Source organism: Oncorhynchus kisutch, linkage group LG4 (genome assembly GCF_002021735.2).
Source record: "Oncorhynchus kisutch isolate 150728-3 linkage group LG4, Okis_V2, whole genome shotgun sequence".
Classification (NCBI taxonomy): Eukaryota; Metazoa; Chordata; class Actinopteri; order Salmoniformes; family Salmonidae; genus Oncorhynchus; species Oncorhynchus kisutch.
This window is the reverse complement of record NC_034177.2, coordinates 60,927,590-60,949,317: the sequence shown is the minus strand read 5'-3', so window position 1 is coordinate 60,949,317 and position 21,728 is coordinate 60,927,590. Positions and strand designations below refer to the sequence as shown.

The 21,728-nt window shown below is 44.6% G+C and overlaps 1 protein-coding gene across 1 annotated transcript; it reads right to left on the bottom strand.

Moving 5' to 3' along the window:
* Positions 1 to 456: 456 nt before the first annotated feature.
* On the bottom strand, positions 457 to 21,453 carry LOC109889797 (DNA-directed RNA polymerase I subunit RPA2). Its single transcript, XM_020481514.2, has 15 exons — positions 20,844 to 21,453; positions 17,548 to 17,715; positions 17,271 to 17,417; positions 15,744 to 15,876; positions 15,431 to 15,567; positions 15,027 to 15,250; positions 14,051 to 14,222; positions 13,582 to 13,753; positions 13,145 to 13,426; positions 9,280 to 9,413; positions 8,956 to 9,126; positions 3,282 to 3,438; positions 2,884 to 3,080; positions 2,492 to 2,742; positions 457 to 2,350 (listed from the first exon to the last, which is right to left on the bottom strand). The coding sequence occupies exons 1-15, from the start codon at positions 21,018 to 21,020 to the stop codon at positions 1,468 to 1,470; spliced, it is 3,405 nt and encodes a 1,134-aa protein (XP_020337103.1). The 5' UTR covers positions 21,021 to 21,453; the 3' UTR covers positions 457 to 1,467.
* Positions 21,454 to 21,728: the final 275 nt, after the last annotated feature.

The following is a 21,728-nucleotide window of genomic DNA, read 5'->3' as shown; positions in this document are numbered from 1 at the left end:
TGGGGATGTTTTTCAGGGGCTGGGAGACTTGTCAGGATCGAGGAAATGATGAACGGAGCAAAGTACAGAGATTCTTGAAAACCTGCTCCAGGTGCAGCGACGCTCCCCATCCAACCTGACAGAGCTTGCGAGGATCGGCAGAAAATAATGCGAGAAACTCCCCAAATACAGGTGTGCCAAGCTTGTACCGTTATACCCAAGACTCAAATCTGTAATCTCTGCCAAAGGCGCTTCAACAAAGTACATAGTTTGAATACTTATGTAAATGTGATTACGTTTTTATTTTTAATAGAATTGCAAATGTAAAAATAAAATGAAAACTGTTTTGCTTTGTTATTATGGGGTATTGTGTGTAGATTGATTAAAAAAAAAATCCCCCCTCAATGTTAGAATAAGGCTTTAATGTAACAAAATGTGGAAATAGTCAAGGGGTCTGAATACTTTCCAAATGTACGGTAAATTAAGATAGTTTCCAAAGGCCTGCATTAATGACATGGGTTTCTTGTAAAAAGGGAATTGTGAAAATCAAATCAGCTGCTTTTCTTTCATCTTCAATGTGGGTGAAAGGGTGTAATAATTGTGTTTACATACCAAATGACGTGGCCTATTGCATTGTTCATTGTCTACTCTTAAAATAAAAAATATTATACATCTGACTACTTTATCTGTTGGGGGAAGTAGGTAGCAGTGGGCTGGTGGGAGGAGCGGCTCATTGTAAATGGCTGGAACGGAATCAAACCAATGGAAACAACGCTTCGTTCCATTGATTCCATTCCAGCCATTATAATGAGCCTGTCCTCCTACAGCTCCTCCCACCATCATCTTCTGGTAGGTATAAGAAACAGGACACAAGAAGCTAAAGCCCTGTGAACAACATTGTCTCCTTCAAAGTGCTGGTTATGACAGGAACAACTTGAATGTGTATCGATTGTCAGTGAAGAGTAAAGTGTAGTTAGTCATTGACAAACCTTTTATTACCTACTGGTCACAATCGACTGTCTCATGCGCAATGTACACCATCACAATGTATTTTCATAGAGGATTTCACTCTAAATATACGGATTTACAAAACGATATTGTGTACAGTTACTGTACAATATCTTTGTAACTTCTGAAAATTTTGGGAAAGTTCTATCCATCCTTGACCCAAGTCTCAATTTAGCCATAACTTATGATAGGTAGAGACCATTCTGGACAACAAGAGGGTAAACCTCAAGCACTTGGCCATTCTGGTGAGCAGTATGGCTTTGTAGTTCAGGTAATTGTGTAAACTCCAGTAAGTTCTTTGCAATCATATTTTTTACTTTTACATGTGACAGATTATATATTTGGAGATAAAGCGTTTAATACAAAACATAAGGCCTAATATCTGAACACTGCCAGTCACACGGGAGAAGACAAACTTCCTGTGCACAATACAGCACTGTCTGTGGTTGGTAGGTAGACTGAACAAACTTCACATTGAATTCACTTCACGTCCAATTTGATTTTGATGTTCATCGCCGCCAGCTCGGCAACAAAGTAGCGGAAGACGTATGGCACAGACACCGTATCGATGGAGTCACTCTTGCCGCAGAGGAGGCAGACAGTCTTGCGGTGGCGTGTGGCCGACCAGTAGGGTGGTGGTTTCTCCAGTAGAGGGGACAGTAGGCTACCACAGTCCACACACACCTGTGCCACAGAGCGATCAGAGCAGTTGAAGAGGCGGTCGTGGAGCAGGAAGGAGGTCCCGTGGGCCAGCAGGGCGTCGCGCTCCATCTCCCCGAAGCGGATGCCCCCCTGGATGTTCCTTCCGCCCACCGGCTGGTTGGTCACCTTGTCCCGCGCGCCAGTGGTCCTCACCTGGAACTTGTCGGAGACCATGTGACGCAGCCTCTGGTAGTAGACCACGCCGATGAAGATGTCCGCCTCTAGCTCCAGGCCGCTGAGGCCGCTGTAAAGGCGCTCTGTGCCATAGTGGTTGTAGCCGGCAGCGCGCAACATATCCCCAAAATGCTCCAGTGCCGAGTTCTCCTCGGAGAAAGTGAAGGGAGTGGCGTCGTGGCACAGGCCGTGGAGGGCGCCCGACTTGCCGGCCATGCTCTCGATGAGCATGCCGATGGTCATGCGGGAGGGGAAGCCGTGAGGGTTGAACAGAATGTCGGGGGTCATCCCGCTCTCTGTGAAGGGCATGTCCTCGGCAGGCCACAGGCGGCTCAGGATACCCTTCTGCCCGTGGCGGCTGGCGAACTTGTCCCCGATGGTGGGGTTACGGGGCACTCGCACGGTGATGCAGACACGCTTGAAGCGGCCAGAGCCCACGTCATTGCTGCACACCTTGATGTTGTCTACTACACAGCTTTCTTGACTCCTACGAAAGCGAGGGAAAGACAGCAGGTTATAAAATTGCATTAGCCGCTGCATCTGGCCAACTCATCATCATAGAGTAGAGAAATAGTCAACACTATGGTATGACAATGGAAAGAACATTAGGCCAAACTGGATAACTCACTTGTAAAAGTTGACAAAGGTCTGTCCGGTGTTGAGGTTGATGTAGCTGTAGAAGGGGTCTCCATGTTGTAGCACTGCGCCGATGGAGGGCAGCCCATCAGCGTCCAGTTTGTCCATTACCTTGGGGTCACCGGGTTTGACCCCAAACACCAGGTTGTCCTCGCCCTTCATCTTCTGTGCCAGGTCCACCAGCTCAGTCTTGTAAACACAGCCATGACCAAAGCCCCTCTCCCATGACGACTTGTTCAGGATCTAGGCGCAAACGGAATTAAAATAGAACACGTACGAATATACACACACACACCGTATACATGTATTCTACACACACCTGGTACAGTGAAATCAGTCAATGGGTAAATAAAAAGTGAATTTATGTAGAGCTAGCTGTCTCACCATGGCGTCCTCCATATCGTAGCCAGTGTAGGAGATCACAGCGACAATGGCGTTGGTGCCGATGGGGTAGTTGTCCATGTTGTAGTGGTCGTACATGACAGGCCTGACCAGAGGGCTCTGAGGGGTCTGAAGGCGGTACAGCTTGTTGTCCGAGCGGTCCTGGAACGAGTGGAGGGGGAAGCCCATGGTCTGTTTACCTGTGGAGGAGAAGATGAGTTACACCAACATCTACGGGATCATTTTTTTTTAAAGTCAGGCATTCTAGAAGAATAAAGCAAATTTTTTCACATGTAGTGTTCTCTGTATAGGAACTAGCTGAAAAAAAAAAGGTATTTAAGGGTATCTGAACTCAGAAAACACCAGAGATGCCTGCTTCTGAAAACTTGGTGCACCCTTACCCATCTGGCACTGGTACATGTTCCTGGGACTCTGGTTGTGGTCCGAGTAAGGGATGAAGTTAGCCACCACGCTCAGCATGCTGTGGAGGAAGAGCTCCTGGTGGGTGGTCACACCCGGCTCGATCTCATCCTCACTGATGCCCACGTTGATGTAGAGCTGTCAAACAGGAGAGAGAAGCTTGATTCACAAATTTTTCCGTGTACTCGAACAGAATAAGGTACTGTCTCAAACTGTCCACACAAGAAGCAAACATCACAGCATACTGTAGATTTGGGTGTATAAATGAGATTATAAACTGGGTAGTTCCAGCCCTGGATGCTGATTGGCTGAACGCTGAGGTACATCAGACCGTATACCACAGGTGTGCCAAAACTTTTCTTAAATGCTCTAATTACATTTGTAACCAGCTTATAATAGCGATAAGGCACCTCGAGGTTTGTGGTATATTGCCAATATCCCATGGTTAAGGGCTGTATCCAGGCTCTCCACGTTGCGTCCTGCATAAGGACAGCCCTTAGCTGTGGTATATTGGCCAGACCACCTTGGGCCTTATTGCTTAAAATAATTAAGTTAAGTCGGAAGGAGCGGCTACACCATACCACAAGCCTCTAAGGAATTAGGACTAAAACATATACAGTCCTTCAGAAAGTATTCACAACCCTTTACTTTTAGCACATTTTGTTGTGTTGCAACCTGAATTTAAAAATGGAGTACATTTAGGTGTCACTAGCCTACAGAAATGTTTACAAATTAATTAAAAATTAAATAGCTGAAATGCCTTGAGTCAATAAGTATTCAACCCCTTTGTTATGACAAGCCTAAATAAGTTCAGGAGTAAAAATCTGCGTAACAAATCACATAAGTTGCATGGACTGCATGGCTGTTTGAATGAATACTTCATCGCTGTACCCCACACATACAAATAATTGTAAGGACCCTCAGTCGAGCAGTGAATTTCAAAAATTCAACAACAAAGACCAGGAAAGTTTTGCAAAATGGTAAGTTAGCCTTTTTTTTTTAAATGGATAAAAAATATATATATTATCCTCAGCAATCTACACACCATAATGACAAAGCGAAAACAGGTTTAGACATTTTACCAAATGTATTAAACATAGAAAACAGAAATACCATTTTCACATACTGTACCAGTCAAAGGTTGCCACCTACTTATTCAGGGTTTTACATTTTTTACTATTTTCTAAATTGTAGAATACAGGTGAAAATATCAAAACTATGAAATAACATGAAATCATGTAGTAACATAAACAACATCTAAAATACATTTTAGATTCTTCAAAGTAGCCACCCTTTGCACAATCTTGGCATTCTCTCAACCAGCTGCATGAGGAATGCTTTTCCAACAGTCTTGAAGGAGTTCTCACATATGCGGAGCACTTGTTGGCTGCTTTTACTTCACTCTGCGGTCCAACTCATCCCAAACCATCTCAATTTGGTTGAGGTTGGGTGATTGTGGAGGCCAGGTCATCTGATGCAGCTGGAGATTCCCATCTCCCTCACTAGCTTTAAGAACCAGCTGTCAGAGCAGCTCACAGATCACTGCACCTGTTCATAGCCCATCTGTATACAGCCCATCTACCTCATTCCCACATTGTACTCATTTATTTTGCACCACAGTCTCTCTATTTGCACATCCATCTTTTGCACATCTACCATTCCAATGTTTAATTGCCATATTGTAATTACTTTGCCACCGTGGCCCATTTATTGCCTTTACTCCCTTATTTGACCTAATTTGCACTCACTGTATATAGACTGTTTTTCTTTTTTTCTACTGTATTATGGACTGTTTTGTTCATTCCATGTGTAACTATGTGTTGTTGTATGTGTCGAACTGCTATGCTTTATCTTGGCCAGGCCGCAGTTGCAAATGAGAACTTGTTCACAACTAGCCTACCTGGTTAAATAAAGGTGAATAAAAAATTTAAAAAATGCTGCACTTCATCACTCTCCTCGGTCAAATAGCCATTACACAGCATGGAGGTGGGGTTTGGGTCAGTGCCTTTAAAAAAAAAACAAATGAAAGTGGGACTAAGTGCAACTGAGATGTGTAAATTACTTGAATTCTGTGAAGCATTTTTTGGAGTTGCAATCTGTGGTGCAGTTAACTCCAATGAACTTATCCTCTGCAGCAGAGGTAACTCTGGGTCTTCCTTTCCTGTGGTGGTCCTCATGAGAGCCAATTTAATCCAATTTCATCATAGCGCCTGATGGTTTTTGTGACTGCACTTATAGAAACTTTCAAAGGTCTTCACATTTTTGGGGATTGACTGACCTTCATGTCTTAAAGTAATGGACTGTCATTTCTCTTTGCTTATTTGTGCTGTTCTTGCCATAATACGGACTTGGGCTTTTATCAAATAGAGCCATCTTCTGTAGACCATCCCTACCTTGTCACAACACAATTGATTGGCTCAAAACGCATTAAGGAAAGAACTTCCACAAATGACCTTTTAACAAGGCACACCTGTTAATTGAAATCAATTCCAGGTGACTACCTCATGAAGCAGGTTGAGAGAATGCCAAGAGTGTGCAAAGCTGTCATCAAGGCAAAGTGTGGCTACTTTGAAGAAACTCATAAAATATATTTGGATTTGTTTAACACTTTTTTGGTTACTACATAATGCTATAAGAGTTATTTCATAGTTTTGATTTCTTCACTATTATTCTACAATGTAAAAAATAGTAAAAATAAAGAAAAACCGTTGAATGAGAAGGTGTGTACAAACTTGACAGGTACTGTAAGTATTCAGACCCTTTGCTATGAGAATCGAAATTGAGCTCAGGTGCCTCCTGTTTCCATTCATCATCCTTTCTACAACTTAAATTGGAGGCCACCTGTGGTAAATTCAATTAACTGAACATGATTTGAAAAGGCACACACCTGTCTATATAAAGGTCCCACAGTTGACAGTAACTATCAGAGCAAAAATCACGCCATATGGTCGAAGGAAAGATGAACGGAGTAAAGTACAGAGATCCTTGATGAAAACCTGCTCCTGAATTCTCAGGACCACAGACTGGGGTGACGGCTCACCTTCCAACAGGACAACAACCCTAAGCACACAGCCATGACAATGCAGGAGTGGCTTCGGGACAAGTCTCAATGTCCTTGAGTGGGCCAGCCAGAGACTGGACTTTAACCCAATCCAACATCTCTGGAGAGACCTGAACATACAGTGGGACAAAAAAGTATGTAGTCAGCCACCAATTGTGCATGTTCCCCCACTTAAAAAGATGAGGTCTGTAATTTTCATCATAGGTACACTTCAACTATGACAGACAAAATGAGAAAAAAAAAAATCCAGAAAATCACATTGTGGGATTTTTAATGAATTTATTTGCAAATTATGGTGGAAAATAAGTATTTGGTCAATAACAAAAGTTTCTCAATACTTTGTTATATACCCTTTGTTGGCAATGACAGAGGTCAAACGTTTTCTGTAAGTATTCACAAGGTTCACACACTGTTGCAGGTATTTTGGCCCATTCCTCTATGCAGATCTCCTCTAGAGCAGTGATGTTTTGGGGCTGTTGCTGGGCAACACGGACTTTCAACTCCCTCCAAAGATTTTCTATGGGGTTGAGATCTGGACACTGGCTAGGCCACTCCAGGACCTTGAAATGCTTCTTACAAAGCCACTCCTTCGTTGCCCGGGCGGTGTGTTTGGGATCATTGTCATGCTGAAAGACCCAGCCACGTTTCATCTTCAATGCCCTTGCTGATGGAAGGAGGTTTTCACTCAAAATCTCACAATACATGGCCCCATTCATTCTTTCCTTTACACGGATCAGTCGTCCTGGTCCCGTTGCAGAAAAACAGCCCCAAAGCATGATGTTTCCACCTCCATGCTTCACAGTAGGTATGGTGTTCTTTGGATGCAACTCAGCATTCTTTGTCCTCCAAACACGACGAGTTGAGTTTACCAAAAAGTTATATTTTGGTTTCATCTGACCATATGACATTCTCCCAATCTTCTTCTGGATCATCCAAATGCTCTCTAGCAAACTTCCGACGGGCCTGGACATGTACTGGCTTAAGCAGGGGGACAAGTCTGGCACTGCAGGATCTGAGTCCCTGGCGGCGTAGTGTGTTACTGATGGTAGGCTTTGTTACCTTGGTCCAAGCTCTCTGCAGGTCATTCTATAGGTCCCCCTGTGTGGTTCTGGGATTTTTGCTCACCGTTCTTGCGATCATTTTGACCCCACGGGTGAGATCTTGCGTGGAGACCCAGATCGAGGGAGATTATCAGTGGTCTTGTGTGACTTCCATTTCCTAATAATTGCTCCCACAGTTGATTTCTTCAAACCAAGCTGCTTACCTATTGCAGATTCAGTCTTCCCAGCCTGATGCAGGTGTACAATTTTGTTTCTGGTGTCCTTTGACAGCTCTTTGGTCTTGGCCATAGTGGAGTTTGGAGTGTGGCTGTTTGAGGTTGTGGACAGGTGTCTTTTATACTGATAAGAAGTTCAAACAGGTGCCATTAATACAGGTAACGAGTGGAGGACAGAAGAGCTTCTTAAAGAAGAAGTTACAGGTCTGTGAGAGCCAGAAATCTTGCTTGTTTGTAGGTGACCAAATACTTATTTTCCACCATAATTTGCAAATAAATTAATTAAAATCCCACAATGTGATTTTCTGGATTTTTTTCTCTCATTTTGTCTGTCATAGTTGAAGTGTACCTATGATGAAAATTACAGACCTCTCATCTTTTTAAGTGGGAGAACTTGCACAATTGGTGGCTGACTAAATACTTTTTTGCCCACTGTAGCTGTGCAGCAATGCTCCCCATTCAACCTGAGAGCAGGGCTGCCCAACCCTCTTCCTGGAGATCTACCGTCCTGTGGGTTTTCAGTCCAACCCTAATTTAACACATCTGATTCTACTTATTAGCTGCTCAACAACACCCAAACACTGGGAGACAAATTCACCTTTCAGCAGGACAATAACCTAAAACACAAGGCCAAATATACACTGGACTTGCTTACCAAGACAACATTAATGTTCCTGAGTGGACTAGTTACAGTTTTGCCATAAATCTGTTTGAAAATCTATGGCAAGATTTGAAAATGTCTGTCTAAAAATGATCAACCACCAACTTCATAGAGATTGAAGAACTTAAAAAAGAACAAAATGTGCAAATATTGTACAATCCAGGTGTGCAAAGCTCTAAGACAGATGTACCCAGAAAGCTAGGTGATTCTAACATGTATTGACTCAGGGGTGTGAAAATGTTATGTAAATGTGATTTCTGTATTTCATTTAATACATTTATAACAAAATATTTTCACTTTGTCATTGTGGGGTATTGTGTGTAGATGGGTGAATTTTTTATTTTTTTTTTATTACAACAAAATGTGTAATAAGTCAAGTGGTATGAATACTTTCTGAAGCCACGGTCAGACTAACCATCTACAAGTAACTAGGTACTGACATGACACTACCAACAAAACTCAAGAAACAACTTCCAACAATTACTGTAATGACTGTCCTAGAGTTGACAAAACAAAGAATCACTGACAAGACCCTCAGCTTGAAAACTAGTTTGATCTAGCATCCCTCCTTGTCCCAGAGGCTACGATTAGTAACTAGGGGGTTTACTAAGGATGCCCAGGAATTGAGACATTTTAAGCAGCTTGCGACTGTAGTACCTGTTCAAAGGTGCCGATCAGTTCCTGCTGGCCCAGGGCCAGGTTGTGGACAGGCCGCACCATGCGGCAGGGAGTGGTGAAGAGGTACAGGCCTGGGTACATGCTGGCCTTGCTGGTCTGGGGAACCAGAACTATCTCAGTCCAGGGAGGGATCTTCTTCTCCTTCAACACCTGCAAGAGAGTGGCATGAACTAGAATGAGTAAGAGGCAGAAAAACCTAACTAGCTGCCACTATTCATGTGCGATGAATTAACCTATTACATAAGTGAGTGATGATCAAACCCATGTTATAACTGCAGATGGTTGGGAGACGCCCTGCCATACCTTGAACCTGCGGAGGGAGTCTGCGAGGAAGGGGGCCAGATCAGTCTCTACCCAACCCACCATGGCACCATCCAGGAGCACAGGATAGCAGTCAGTGTAGGCCCTGCCAGGAGAACCATCCACAGGAGTCACACCTGGAGGAGAACGATGGGGCAACACAACCGCATATAAACGACTGCGCATTTTCACACATCGACACACAGTATGTACGAATAAACCTTAGGACCCAATAGGTTCCAGCTGCATGCCAATCGCAGCTGGCGGCGACAGAGATGGCCGCCTCGCTTCGCGTTCCTAGGAAACTATGCAGTTTTTGTTTTTTTTACGTGTTATTTCTTACATTAGTACCCCAGGTCATCTTAGGTTTCATTACATACAGTCGAGAAGAACTACCGAATATAAGATCAGCGTCAACTCACCATCAGTACGACCAAGAATATGATTTTCACGAAGCGGATCCTGTGTTCTGCCTTTCAACCAGGACAACGGAATGGATCCCAGCCGGCGACCCCAAAAAACAACGCCGTAAAAGAGGGAAACGAGGCGGTCTTCTGGTCAGACTCCGGAGACGGGCACATCGTGCACCACTCCCTAGCATTCTTCTCGCCAATGTCCAGTCTCTTGACAACAAGGTAGATGAAATCCGAGCACGGGTAGCATTCCATTCCACGGAAACATGGCTCACTGGAGAGACGCTATCGGAGGCGGTGCAGCCAGCGGGTTTCTCCACGCATCGCGCCGACAGAAACAAACATGGGGCGGGGGCGTATGCCTTATGTATGCCTTATGGCTAACGAGACGTGGTGTGATCACAGAAACATACAGGAAGTCAAATCCTTCTGTTCACCTGATTTAGAATTCCTCACAATCAAATGTCGACCGCATTATCTACCAAGAGAATTCTCTTCGATTATAATCACAGCCATATATATTCCCCCCCAAGCAGACACATCGATGGCTCTGAACAAACTTTATTTGACTCTTTGCAAACTGGAATCTCTACATCCTGAGGCTGCATTCATTGTAGCTGGGGATTTTAACAAGGCTAATCTGAAAACAAGACTCCCTAAATTGTATCAGCATATCGATTGAGCAACTAGGGCTGAAAAAACCTTGGATCATTGTTACTCTAACTTCCGCAACGCATATAAGGCCCTGCCCCGCCCTCCTTTCGGAAAAGCTGACCACGACTCCATTTTGTTGCTCCCTGCCTACAGACAGAAACTAAAACAAGAAGCTCCCACGCTGAGGTCTGTCCAACGCTGGTCCGACCAAGCTGATTCCACACTCCAAGACTGCTTCCATCACGTGGACTGGGATATGTTTCGTATTGCGTCAGATAACATTGACGAATACGCTGATTCGGTGTGCGAGTTCATTAGAACGTGCGTTGAAGATGTCGTTCCCATAGCAACGATTAAAACATTCCCTAACCAGAAACCGTGGATTGATGGCAGCATTCGCATGAAACTGAAAGCGCGAACCACTGCTTTTAATCAGGGCAAGGTGACTGGTAACATGACCGAATACAAACAGTGCAGCTATTCCCTCCGCAAGGCTATCAAACAAGCTATCAAACAAGTATAGAGACAAAGTAGAATCTCAATTCAACGGCTCAGACGCAAGAGGTATGTGGCAGGGTCTACAGTCAATCACGGACTACAAGAAGAAAACCAGCCCAGTCACGGACCAGGATGTCTTGCTCCCAGGCAGACTAAATAACTTTTTTGCCCGATTTGAGGACAATACAGTGCCACTGACACGGCCTGCAACGAAAACATGCGAACTCTCCTTCACTGCAGCCGAGGTGAGTAAAACATTTAAACGTGTTAACCCTCGCAAGGCTGCAGGCCCAGACGGCATCCACAGCCACGCCCTCAGAGCATGCGCAGACCAGCTGGCCGGTGTGTTCACGGACATATTCAATCAATCCCTATACCAGTCTGCTGTTCCCACATGCTTCAAGAGGGCCACCATTGTTCCTGTTCCCAAGAAAGCTAAGGTAACTGAGCTAAACGACTACCGCCCCGTAGCACTCACTTCCGTCATCATGAAGTGCTTTGAGAGACTAGTCAAGGACCATATCACCTCCACCCTACCTGACACCCTAGACCCACTCCAATTTGCTTACCGCCCAAATAGGTCCACAGACGATGCAATCTCAACCACACTGCCCTAACCCATCTGGACAAGAGGAATACCTATGTGAGAATGCTGTTCATCGACTACAGCTCGACATTCAACACCATAGTACCCTCCAAGCTAGTCATCAAGCTGGGTCTCGACCCCGCCCTGTGCAACTGGGTACTGGACTTCCTGACGGGCCACCCCCAGGTGGTGAGGGTAGGCAACAACATCTCCACCCCGCTGATCCTCAACACTGGGGCCCCACAAGGGTGCGTTCTGAGCCCTCTCCTGTACTCCCTGTTCACCCACGACTGCGTGGCCACGCACGCCTCCAACTCAATCATCAAGTTTTCGGACGACACAACAGTGGTAGGCTTGATTACCAACAACGACGAGACGGCCTACAGGGAGGAGGTGAGGGCCCTCGGAGTGTGGTGTCAGGAAAATAACCTCACACTCAACGTCAACAAAACTAAGGAGATGATTGTAGACTTCAGGAAACAGCAGAGGGAACACCCCCCTATCCACATCGATGGAACAGTAGTGGAGAGGGTAGTAAGTTTTAAGTTCCTCGGCATACACATCACAGACAAACTGAATTGGTCCACTCACACAGACAGCATCGTGAAGAAGGCGCAGCAGCGCCTCTTCAACCTCAGGAGGCTGAAGAAATTTGGCTTGTCACCAAAAGCACTCAAACTTCTACAGATGCAATCGAGAGCATCCTGGCGGGCTGTATCACCGCCTGGTACGGCAACTGCTCCGCCCACAACCGGAAGGCTCTCCAGAGGGTAGTGAGGTCTGCACAACGCATCACCGGGGGCAAACTACCTGCCCTCCAGGACACCTACACCACCCGATGTTACAGGAAGGCCATAAAGATCATCAAGGACAACAACCACCCGAGCCACTGCCTGTTCACCCCGCTATTATCCAGAAGGCGAGGTCAGTACAGGTGCATCAAAGCTCAGACCGAGAAGCTGTTTTTCAGTCTCTATCTCAAGCCCATCAGACTGTTAAACAGCCACCACTAACATTGAGTGGCTGCTGCCAACACACTGACTCAACTCCAGCCACTTTAATAATGGGAATTGATGGGAAATGTAAAATATATCACTAGCCACTTTAAACAATGCTACCTAATATAATGTTTACATACCCTACATTATTCATCTCATATGTATACGTATATACTGTACTCTATATCATCTACTGCATCCTTATGTAATACATGTATCACTAGCCACTTTAACTATGCCACTTTGTTTACATACTCATCTCATATGTATATACTGTACTCGATACCATCTACTGTATCTTGCCTAAGCTGCTCTGTACCATCACTCATTCATATATCTTTATGTACATATTCTTTATCCCCTTACACTGTGTATAAGACAGTATATATATATATTTTTTGAATTGTTAGATTACTTGTTGGATTATTACTGCATTGTCGGAACTAGAAGCACAAGCATTTCGCTAGACTCGCATTAACATCTGCTAACCACGTGTATGTGACAAATAACATTTGATTTGATTTGATCCTTGGATATCCTGTCACGTTCAATCCCAGGCCTTTGTGTTTTACTTTGGACACATGTTCAGTGTTTGTCATGTACAACTACCCCATTGGAACAGCATCGTCTCTGATCTCCAACACGGGCTACGACATGGAGGACGCCATAGTGAGGCAGCTAGCTACACATTCACAATTCCCAGGTTTGTCTGTACTCACCGAGGGAGCAGAGCAGGGCAGGGAGGGTGGTGGTGGGCAGTGCCGGGGCTATGATTTCACAGTGGGCCGTCATGTGGTTCATGAGGCCGCAGGGCTCTCCATCGGGGGTGTGCACGGGGCACAGGAAGCCCCAGGACTCGGGCAGCAGACGACGTACGGAGGTGGTCCTCATCTTGGCAAAGGCTGCACCTCTGTGCACACAGCGGAAGTGGGACAGGTAGCGGATGAAGTTGAGCTTGTCGGCCACCACACAGAGTCCCGTGTTCTGGACCATGCCCAGACCTGACGGCAGGAGGGAAGAGGAACAGAATCTCAAGACCAGCATGTGTTTCTAGGTAACTTATACATGTCATGTATATCTGCATAACTCCAAGTAAAATAGAACAGTGGATACGTTGTAATGACAAATAAGTAGAATGTTTTGTATCACAGCATACCAGTCTTTGAAGTGAGATTCCCAGTGGCTAGCAGATACTCAAACGGATGAGTAACATCAGAGCCCATGTTGAACATCTTCACCAGATTATCAGAGCTCACCCCACCAGTCAGCCTATGGGCCTTCTTGTCTATAGACAGTTTCACAGACACCATCCAGGCAGCCATCTTCTCCTATCATCACATTGCAAATGGTTAAAACACATCCTACAGAGGAATTATATGACCTGGAGGACAACTAGAGTATGATTTTAATACCAAGGCCTTACAGTCAAGGTTTCACCGCTAGCATTCTGGCCTGACATTGTGGTGTTTTTACATTACCCATGCCAAACACGACAACTTCTGTTGCCCCACAATGTTGTAGTATCTTGACAATAAATTGCTTTTGATTCACCAATACGTCAGATCCAGAACTGTTCATCATTTCTCAGTAGTCCAGCGCAGGGCTGTCCTGATGTCTGAACTGACCTTGAGAAACATTAGGTAGAGCCGTCCTGGCGTGAGCACCTCCTGACACATCAGACTGTCCGGGTTCTCCTCCATGCACTCCTGCTTGGCAAAGGTGAATAGCTTCCGCGTCATCAGACACAGCAGGTAGAACTTCTCCACGTCCGACCTCAGGTGGATACAGATGCACTGGCTGAACAGAGAGAGACACGACACATTCCATAAAGAGTGTGTGTGTGTTGGTAGAGCATGGTGCTTGCAACGTCAGGATAGTTGGTTAGATTCCAAGGACCACCCATACACCAACAACAAAAAAAGACCCACTCATGACTAAGTCATCATAATAAGTGTCTGCTATAGGCATTCACTACATGGCCAAAAGTATGTGGACACTCCTTCAAATTAGTGTATTCAGCTATTTCAGCTACACCAGTGGCGGACAGGTGTATAACAATCGAGCACACCGCCATGCAATCGCCATAGACCAACATTGGAGGTAGAATGGCACGTACTGAAGAGCTCAGTGACTTTCAACGTGGCACCGTCACAGGATGGCACCTTTCCAACAATTCAGTTCACCAAATTTCTGCCCTGCTAGAGCTGACCCGGTCAATGTCTTTAGAATGCAACTAAAAGCTAAATGAAAAGCTGAAATGTCTTGAGTCAATAAGAATTCAACCCCTTTTTTATGACAAGCCTAAATAAGTTCAAGAGTAAAGATTTGCTTAACAAGTCACATAAGTTGCATGGACTGCATTACTTTTTGAATGACTACCTCATCTCTGTACCCCACACATACAAATAATTGTAAGGTTCCTCAGTCGAGCCGTGAATTTCAAACACAGATTCAACTGTAAAAACACAACTGTAAAGACCAGGGAGGTTTTCCAATGCCTCGCAAAGAAGTGCACCTATTGGTAGATGGGTAAAAAAAAAAAAAAAGCAGACATTGAATATCACTTTGAGCATGGTGAAATTTTTAATAACACACACTTACTCTAGCAGGTAGTTGGCACACTGTTCATGGGTGTACCACTCTGGCAGGTTCATCTTGACCCGGAAGCGCTCGCCCAGGTAGTTGAGCACCTTGCCGCGGGTGATGCATCCCTCCTCCATGACGAGTCGCAGCATCTCAGACACACAGCTCTTGTAGAAGGAGTTCGCCTCACGACCTTTGATCAGTTCCTGGTAAATCTGGAAGTCTGTGAAGTCCACTAGAGCCTGGCCAAAACAGAAAGGCAATGTGGTTAAAATGTTAAATATATACTGTAATTTCATACAGTATAGGCCATATGGCCCAATTCTCATAACATTATTATGTGTCGCGTGCATAAAAACCTAGTGGACAGACTTTAATGTCACATGCAAGTTCCTATTCCAAATATCACTGCTCCATCTCACCTTTAGTGCAAAGCCCAGGGGGAGGAAGAAGAGCTCTTTCTGGTATATGAAGTTGAGCATCACAGTCCCATTGTCCAGGTAATGCAGGTTCATATTGATAGCGGTGTGCTCCTCCTTCACACAGTGCATTGAGACACCTGGGGAGACAGACAAAGAATAGCTTTAGCTTATGTCTGCATCAAGGCGATCGGACTGCGATAATCAAATGTTAGGCTACTTATAGTAGGCCATGGGACTCAACTGCTCCAACAATGCAATGTTCAGCTTGTACATTAACACCCTGCACATTGTGTACATTAACTGCCTTGCGTACCATACTGAGTGTATCCCTGGCCTCTGTTCTTCCACTTCGGCCTTGACATAGCGATAGGGTAGTTCCTCCTTGGCATGATCAGCATGCGAATAACCTTCTCGTTCCCATTCACAATAAAATAACCACCCATTTCCTGTTTCAATGAGGATGGAGAGAAAGAGAGATTGAATCTAAAGAAATGTAAAGACTCAATGCAAACTGTAAATGTAAGTGTAAAAGCAGAAAAATGTGCCTTGATTTTTGCGTCGAAGCATAAATGATCAGATTGACTGGTTCCCACAGATCAGGGTTTTCCGTTATGAAAATGTAGCGCAGGACATTTGACCGGCAGCATTTTAATTTACCGGACATATATGCATTGGGTACATAACCTGATTAGGGTGGCCACCCAGGGAGCGTGACGTTAGAGTTTGGGGAATGAATTTCACCATAAAAATCCACCATTTAAAAAAGCATTCCATGTATTATCGCATTTGCAGGATTACTATTCATAATGTGATAAGTAGACAGAATAGTCATAATTTAGGCTAATAATAACTCCTATGAGCCTATGTTGGTCTACTATCTCCATAGAAGAAAAGTTTATATATTCTATTGGTCAGCTTGCCTAGAAGGAAATAGCCAAAACAGACTCAGGGACAAATTCACACAACCAGTAGGCCTAGGCTACATGAAAAAAATTAAATGTTAAAAAGCAATATATCGGCTGCATCAGATCAGAACGTTTAGTTTAAAAATGTTGATAAACTATTACTTCTTAACATCAGCAGCGCAGTAATGCATTTGGCTACTGGACAATGAAAGATAGTTGAAAACCAATAGAAAATTAGAATTAGGCTACTGGTTTCAATGGCATTAAGTCTATGAAATAACTGCCTTCACGTATTTGGTCAGATTTTTCCTAGGTTACTTTAAAGCAAGGTAAAACATGCCTCATAATATGTACTAAAACGTTAATGTTTCAAACAATTAAGTAGCTAAAGGTTTTCAAAATGCATACTGCCTCCAGCTCATTGCTAAGTGGCGTGTGACGCACTGATGAAGCCTGCCTTCTGTTGACTATGCATTTGAATGGCGATTGGAGAGGCCGCTTCAATTACCAGTTGAGAAATAAAAATATTAGCTATTTTGAACACACGAGTGCATTTAGAATCGTTGCACAATGACTGGGCTTGTAAAAGTGCTGCCTGACAGATTTTCCGTTCAAAGGCTCTGTATCTGTATGCCGTGCCCATGTGATAAGATAACTAATATGCACACATGGCAATTTAATTCCACGGATTTATGCAAATTAACTCATAGACCGACAAGCATGACTGGTCAAATGTATTTACATAAACTTGTATTTCTATCAATGAATAGGCTAAAAAGCCTTATTTCGCAATGGGATTTTTTCTTTCTTCTCCCAGACAATTGGCCTATGGCAATTTTATTTAACTGCTTTATTTTTTTACGCCCAAAAGCCAGCTATTACCGGCTAAAGGAAACCCTGCCACAGCACGGGTAGGAAGCGTGCCATTCTCCTACCTCAGCCTCCTCATGGTGCTCAATGAGCTCTTTGGGAGGGAGCCCATGTAGGTTACACAGCCTAGACTTCACCATGATGGGCAACTGGCCCAGAGACTGCTTGATGATGCCTTTGGGAACCCCATTCACGGACCAGCTGACATCTGCCTGTGAAGAATCACAGCACAAAACTTAACAATGGGCAAGTCTTGTGATAGATTGTAGAAAGACCACATCTTGACCATCATATACAGTACAATCCATATGGTACAGGTGTTGGGTTTGCAGGCAAGCTTACCACAAGCTTCCCCCGGTAGGAGCAGCGCCTCCCTCTGCACTCTGCTGGGAACACCCTCAAGTCCCGGCAGATGCTTCCTTTGCCCACCACTGGTTTAAAGATGGTGGCCTCCACAAATGCCAGGCTGATCCGGTCATTTTTAAACATAAACTCCAAGGGACGGATGGCCTGAAAAGGAGAAATGGAACAAACATTTTTACATGAACTCTCCAAACCCATGGTTTTGCATGACAGATATCAACTACAACCAGGTTGCTGCATAGTTACAGATTAACTCACATTATCTGGTGTAACAACCAAAAAACTTTGGTATCCATTACTGTGAATTACAGGTTAGGTACGGTTGTGTAGCACATCATTTTCAACCAACCTTGACCATGTCAATTTCAAATCTCTCATTGATTGAAACAGGTGGGTCTTCCCCAAAGTGCCGCATGTCATGACGCCCCTGTCTTAATCAATGACAAGATTTTAAATAGACAAGATGGCGGTGTACAAGTTGTTGGATTAACAAAATGGCGCCAGAAGAAATGGCAGTTTTACGGTCTCCTAACCAATTGTGCTATTATGTGGGTTTTTTTCGCGTTATTTGCAACTTATTTTGTACGTAATGTTTCTGCAACCGTATCTTACGGCAAAAAATTGCTTCTGGATATCAGGACAGCGATCACTCACCTAGGATTAGACAAAGATTTTTTCTACAACAAAGACAATGCACAAGACATTCTCCAAACACCCCAAAGGACTGACAACCCCGTTATTTGCAAGAGGAAGCGACGCAGGTACAGAGGACAAAGAGACGGATGCCTGGTCAGGACCCGGAGAAGGCGACTAGGAAAGGTGCCGTTACCATCAATACTACCCGCCAAAGTGCAATCATTGGACAATAAATTAGACGAGGTACAATCACGAATATCCTACCAACGGGACATGAAAAACTGTAATATCCTATGTTTCACGGAATCGTGGCTGGATGACGACATGGATATTCAGCTAGCGGGATATACTCTGCACTGGCAAGATAGAACAGCAAACTCAGGTAAGATGAGGGGTGCCTAGAGAGTTTTCAGCTATACTTTTCGTGGCTGTTTATTTACCACCACAGACAGATGCTGGCACTAAGGCCGCACTCAGTGAGCTGTATATGGAAATAAGCAAACAGGAAACCACTCACCCAGAGGGAGCACTCCTAGTGGCCAGATACTTTAATACAGGGAAACTTAAATAAGTTCTACCAACATGTTAAATGTGCAAATTCTAGATCTGTACTCCACACACAGAGACGCGTACAAAGCACTCCCTCGCCCTCCATTTGGTAAATCCGACCACAACTCTATCCTCCTGATTCCTGCTTACAAGCGAAAATTAAAGCAGGATGCACCAGTGACTCGGTCTATAAAAAAGAAAGTGGTCAGATGAAGCAGATGCTAAGCTACAGGACTGTTTTGCTAGCACAGACTGGAACATGTTCTGGGATTCCTCCGATGGCATTGAGGAGTACACCACATCAGTCACTGGCTTAATCAATAAGTGCATCGAGGACGTCCCCCCCAAAGTGACTGTACGTAAATACCCCAACCAGGACTCTAACCCGGAAGCTTACAAGAAATCCAGCTATGCCCTGCGATGAACCATCAAACAGGCAAAGCGTCAATACAGGGCTAAGATTGAATCATACTACACCGGCACCGACGCTCGTCGGATGTGGCAGGGCTTGCAAACTATTACAGACTACAAAGGGAAGCACAGCTGCGAGCTGCCAAGTGACACGAGCCAACCAGATGAGCCAAATCACTTCTTAGCTGGCTTCGAGGCAAGCAAGACTGAGGCATGCATGAGAGCATTTAGCTGTTCCGGACGACTGTGTGATCACGCACTCCGTAGCCAACGTTGGTAATATCTTTAAACAGGTCAACATACACAAGGCTGCGGGGCCAGACAGATTACCAGGACGTGTTCTCCGGGCATGTGCTGACCAACTGTCAGGTGTCTTCACTGACATTTTCAGCATGTCCCTGATTGAGTCTGTAATACCAACATGTTTCAAGCAGACCACCACAGTCCCTGTGCCCAGGAACACAAAGGCAACCAGCCTAAATGACTACAGACCCGTAGCACTCACATACAAAGCCATGAAGTGCTTTGAAAGGTTGGTAATGGCTCACATCAACACCATTATCCCAGAAACCCTAGACCCACTCTAATTTACATACCGCCCAAACAGATCCACAGATAATGCAATCTCTATTGCACTCCACACTGCCCTTTCCCACCTGGACAAAAGGAACAATTATGTGAGAATGCTATTCATTGACTCAGCGTTCAACACCATAGTACCCTCAAAGCTCATCACTAAGCTAAGGATCTGGGGACTATACACCTCCCTCTGCAACTGGATTCTGGTAGTGAGGGTAGGTAGCAACACATCTGCAACGCTGATACTCAACACTGGAGCTCCACAGGTGTCCGTGCTCAGTCCCCTCCTGTACTCCCTGTTCACCCACGACTGCATGGCCAAGCACGACTCCAACACCATCATTAAGTTTGCAGACGACTTCTACAGCTGCAATGCCAAGAGCAACCTGACTGGTTGCATCACTGCCTGGTACGGCCATTGCTCGGCCTCTGACCGCAAGGCACTACAGAGGGTACTGCATACAGACAAGTACATCACTGGAGCTAAGCTGCCTGCCATCCAGGACCTCTAGGCGGTTTCAGAGGAAGGTCCAAAAATGTGTCAAAGACCCCAGCCACAGACTGTTCTCTCTAGTACCGCATGGCAAGCGGTACCGTAGTGCCAAGTCTAGCTCAACTGGGACTACCAACCAGTGCTCCCGCACAGTGGCTACCCGGGCTATCTGCATTGTGTCACACCACCCGCCAACCCCTCTTTAACGCTACTGCTACTCTCTGTTCATCATATATGCATAGTCACTTTAACCATATCTACATGTACATACTACCTCAATTAGCCTGACTAACCGGTGCCTGTCTTTTTACTGTTTTATTTATTTTCCTTATTATTAACCTAACACCTTTTTTTGCACTATTGGTTAAAGCCTGTAAGCATTTCACTGTAAGGTTGTTGTATTCGGCTCACGTGACAAATAAACTTTGATTTGATTACTTCATGGAGCAAAATATTGATTTCTTTCAATAATGGAGCATTTTCTAAATCCTAAACGCACCACTTGCAAGTGGACACAAGACATTAAAAAGATACGTTTGGCCAACATTGTGGCTTGGGGAGGCACGGCTGACACAGCACTGACTGTCCCACGTGAAAGTTCGCCTACCTGTACAGCACGACACAGTCCTTCTGAAACTGCTTGGTCAAACGACTCAATATGAGCCTTCGTTAGGTCCTGAACAGCGGCATGTTGTTTTTCCTTCGGTATGCCGTAGCCTGCTTCTGTTAAATGTTTAAGGCTTGGACTTGTCAGTAAACTACTCCACTTACTCGCAAAATCCATGCTTATTCTTGTTTAACACATGCGCATAGTTACACAGGAAGTACAATCGTTGTAATAGGAAGTGAGTGAAAGGTCAATTCCTTTAAAGGGACAGCATCCAATTTTCAGAGCTATCAAACAAAATCAAACCGTCTTGTTGAATGTAATTGTATTAGTTTGGTTGACTATTCATAGAAGTGAGAAAAAAGAATTACCAAACAGCATCTAAAGTGTAATGCTATGTCTAAATCAGTTTCAGCATCAAAGATAATGTCCACTGTAACCAAACAGCTAGAGGTCTATAGATATCAGATCTCAGTTGCTCTATGTATTGATTGTGGCCGTGTTCGAGAGCATCAAAACCGTGATAAATGGGTAAATTGTGACTGACTGACAATGGGCGTGTTTCTCTTCCCAGCCGTCGCCTGCCAGATCTTACAATGTCTGGATAGGTATTTTACATAAGCCAACCACATCATGTTATATAATTCTGTCAGTCTGACGTCGCACACAACCATTGGTTGATGCATCCAACATCTGATCAGGGGAACTTGACCAACACGTCTGTCAATAACTGACAGATTGCTAACATTTGTGGTTAGCCGATACTTAAAACACCTATCCAGGAATTGTAAAATTTGGCAAAGGAACGCACCAACAGAGTAGTTATTTACGATGCAAGGACATTTGGAGATCTGTCAATCTCGACTCGCCTTTAAAGTCGGATGC

Coding starts and splice junctions, on each gene's coding strand:
- LOC109889797 (XM_020481514.2), bottom strand. CDS start 21,020: ATGGATTTTGCGAGTAAGTGGAGTAGTTTACTGACAAGTCCAAGCCTT. Junction 3,439..8,955: donor TGATCGGCACCTTTGAACAG/GTACTACAGTCG, acceptor CCTGTTTGACAG/CTCTACATCAACGTGGGCAT. Junction 2,743..2,883: donor ACGATATGGAGGACGCCATG/GTGAGACAGCTA, acceptor GTTTGCGCCTAG/ATCCTGAACAAGTCGTCATG.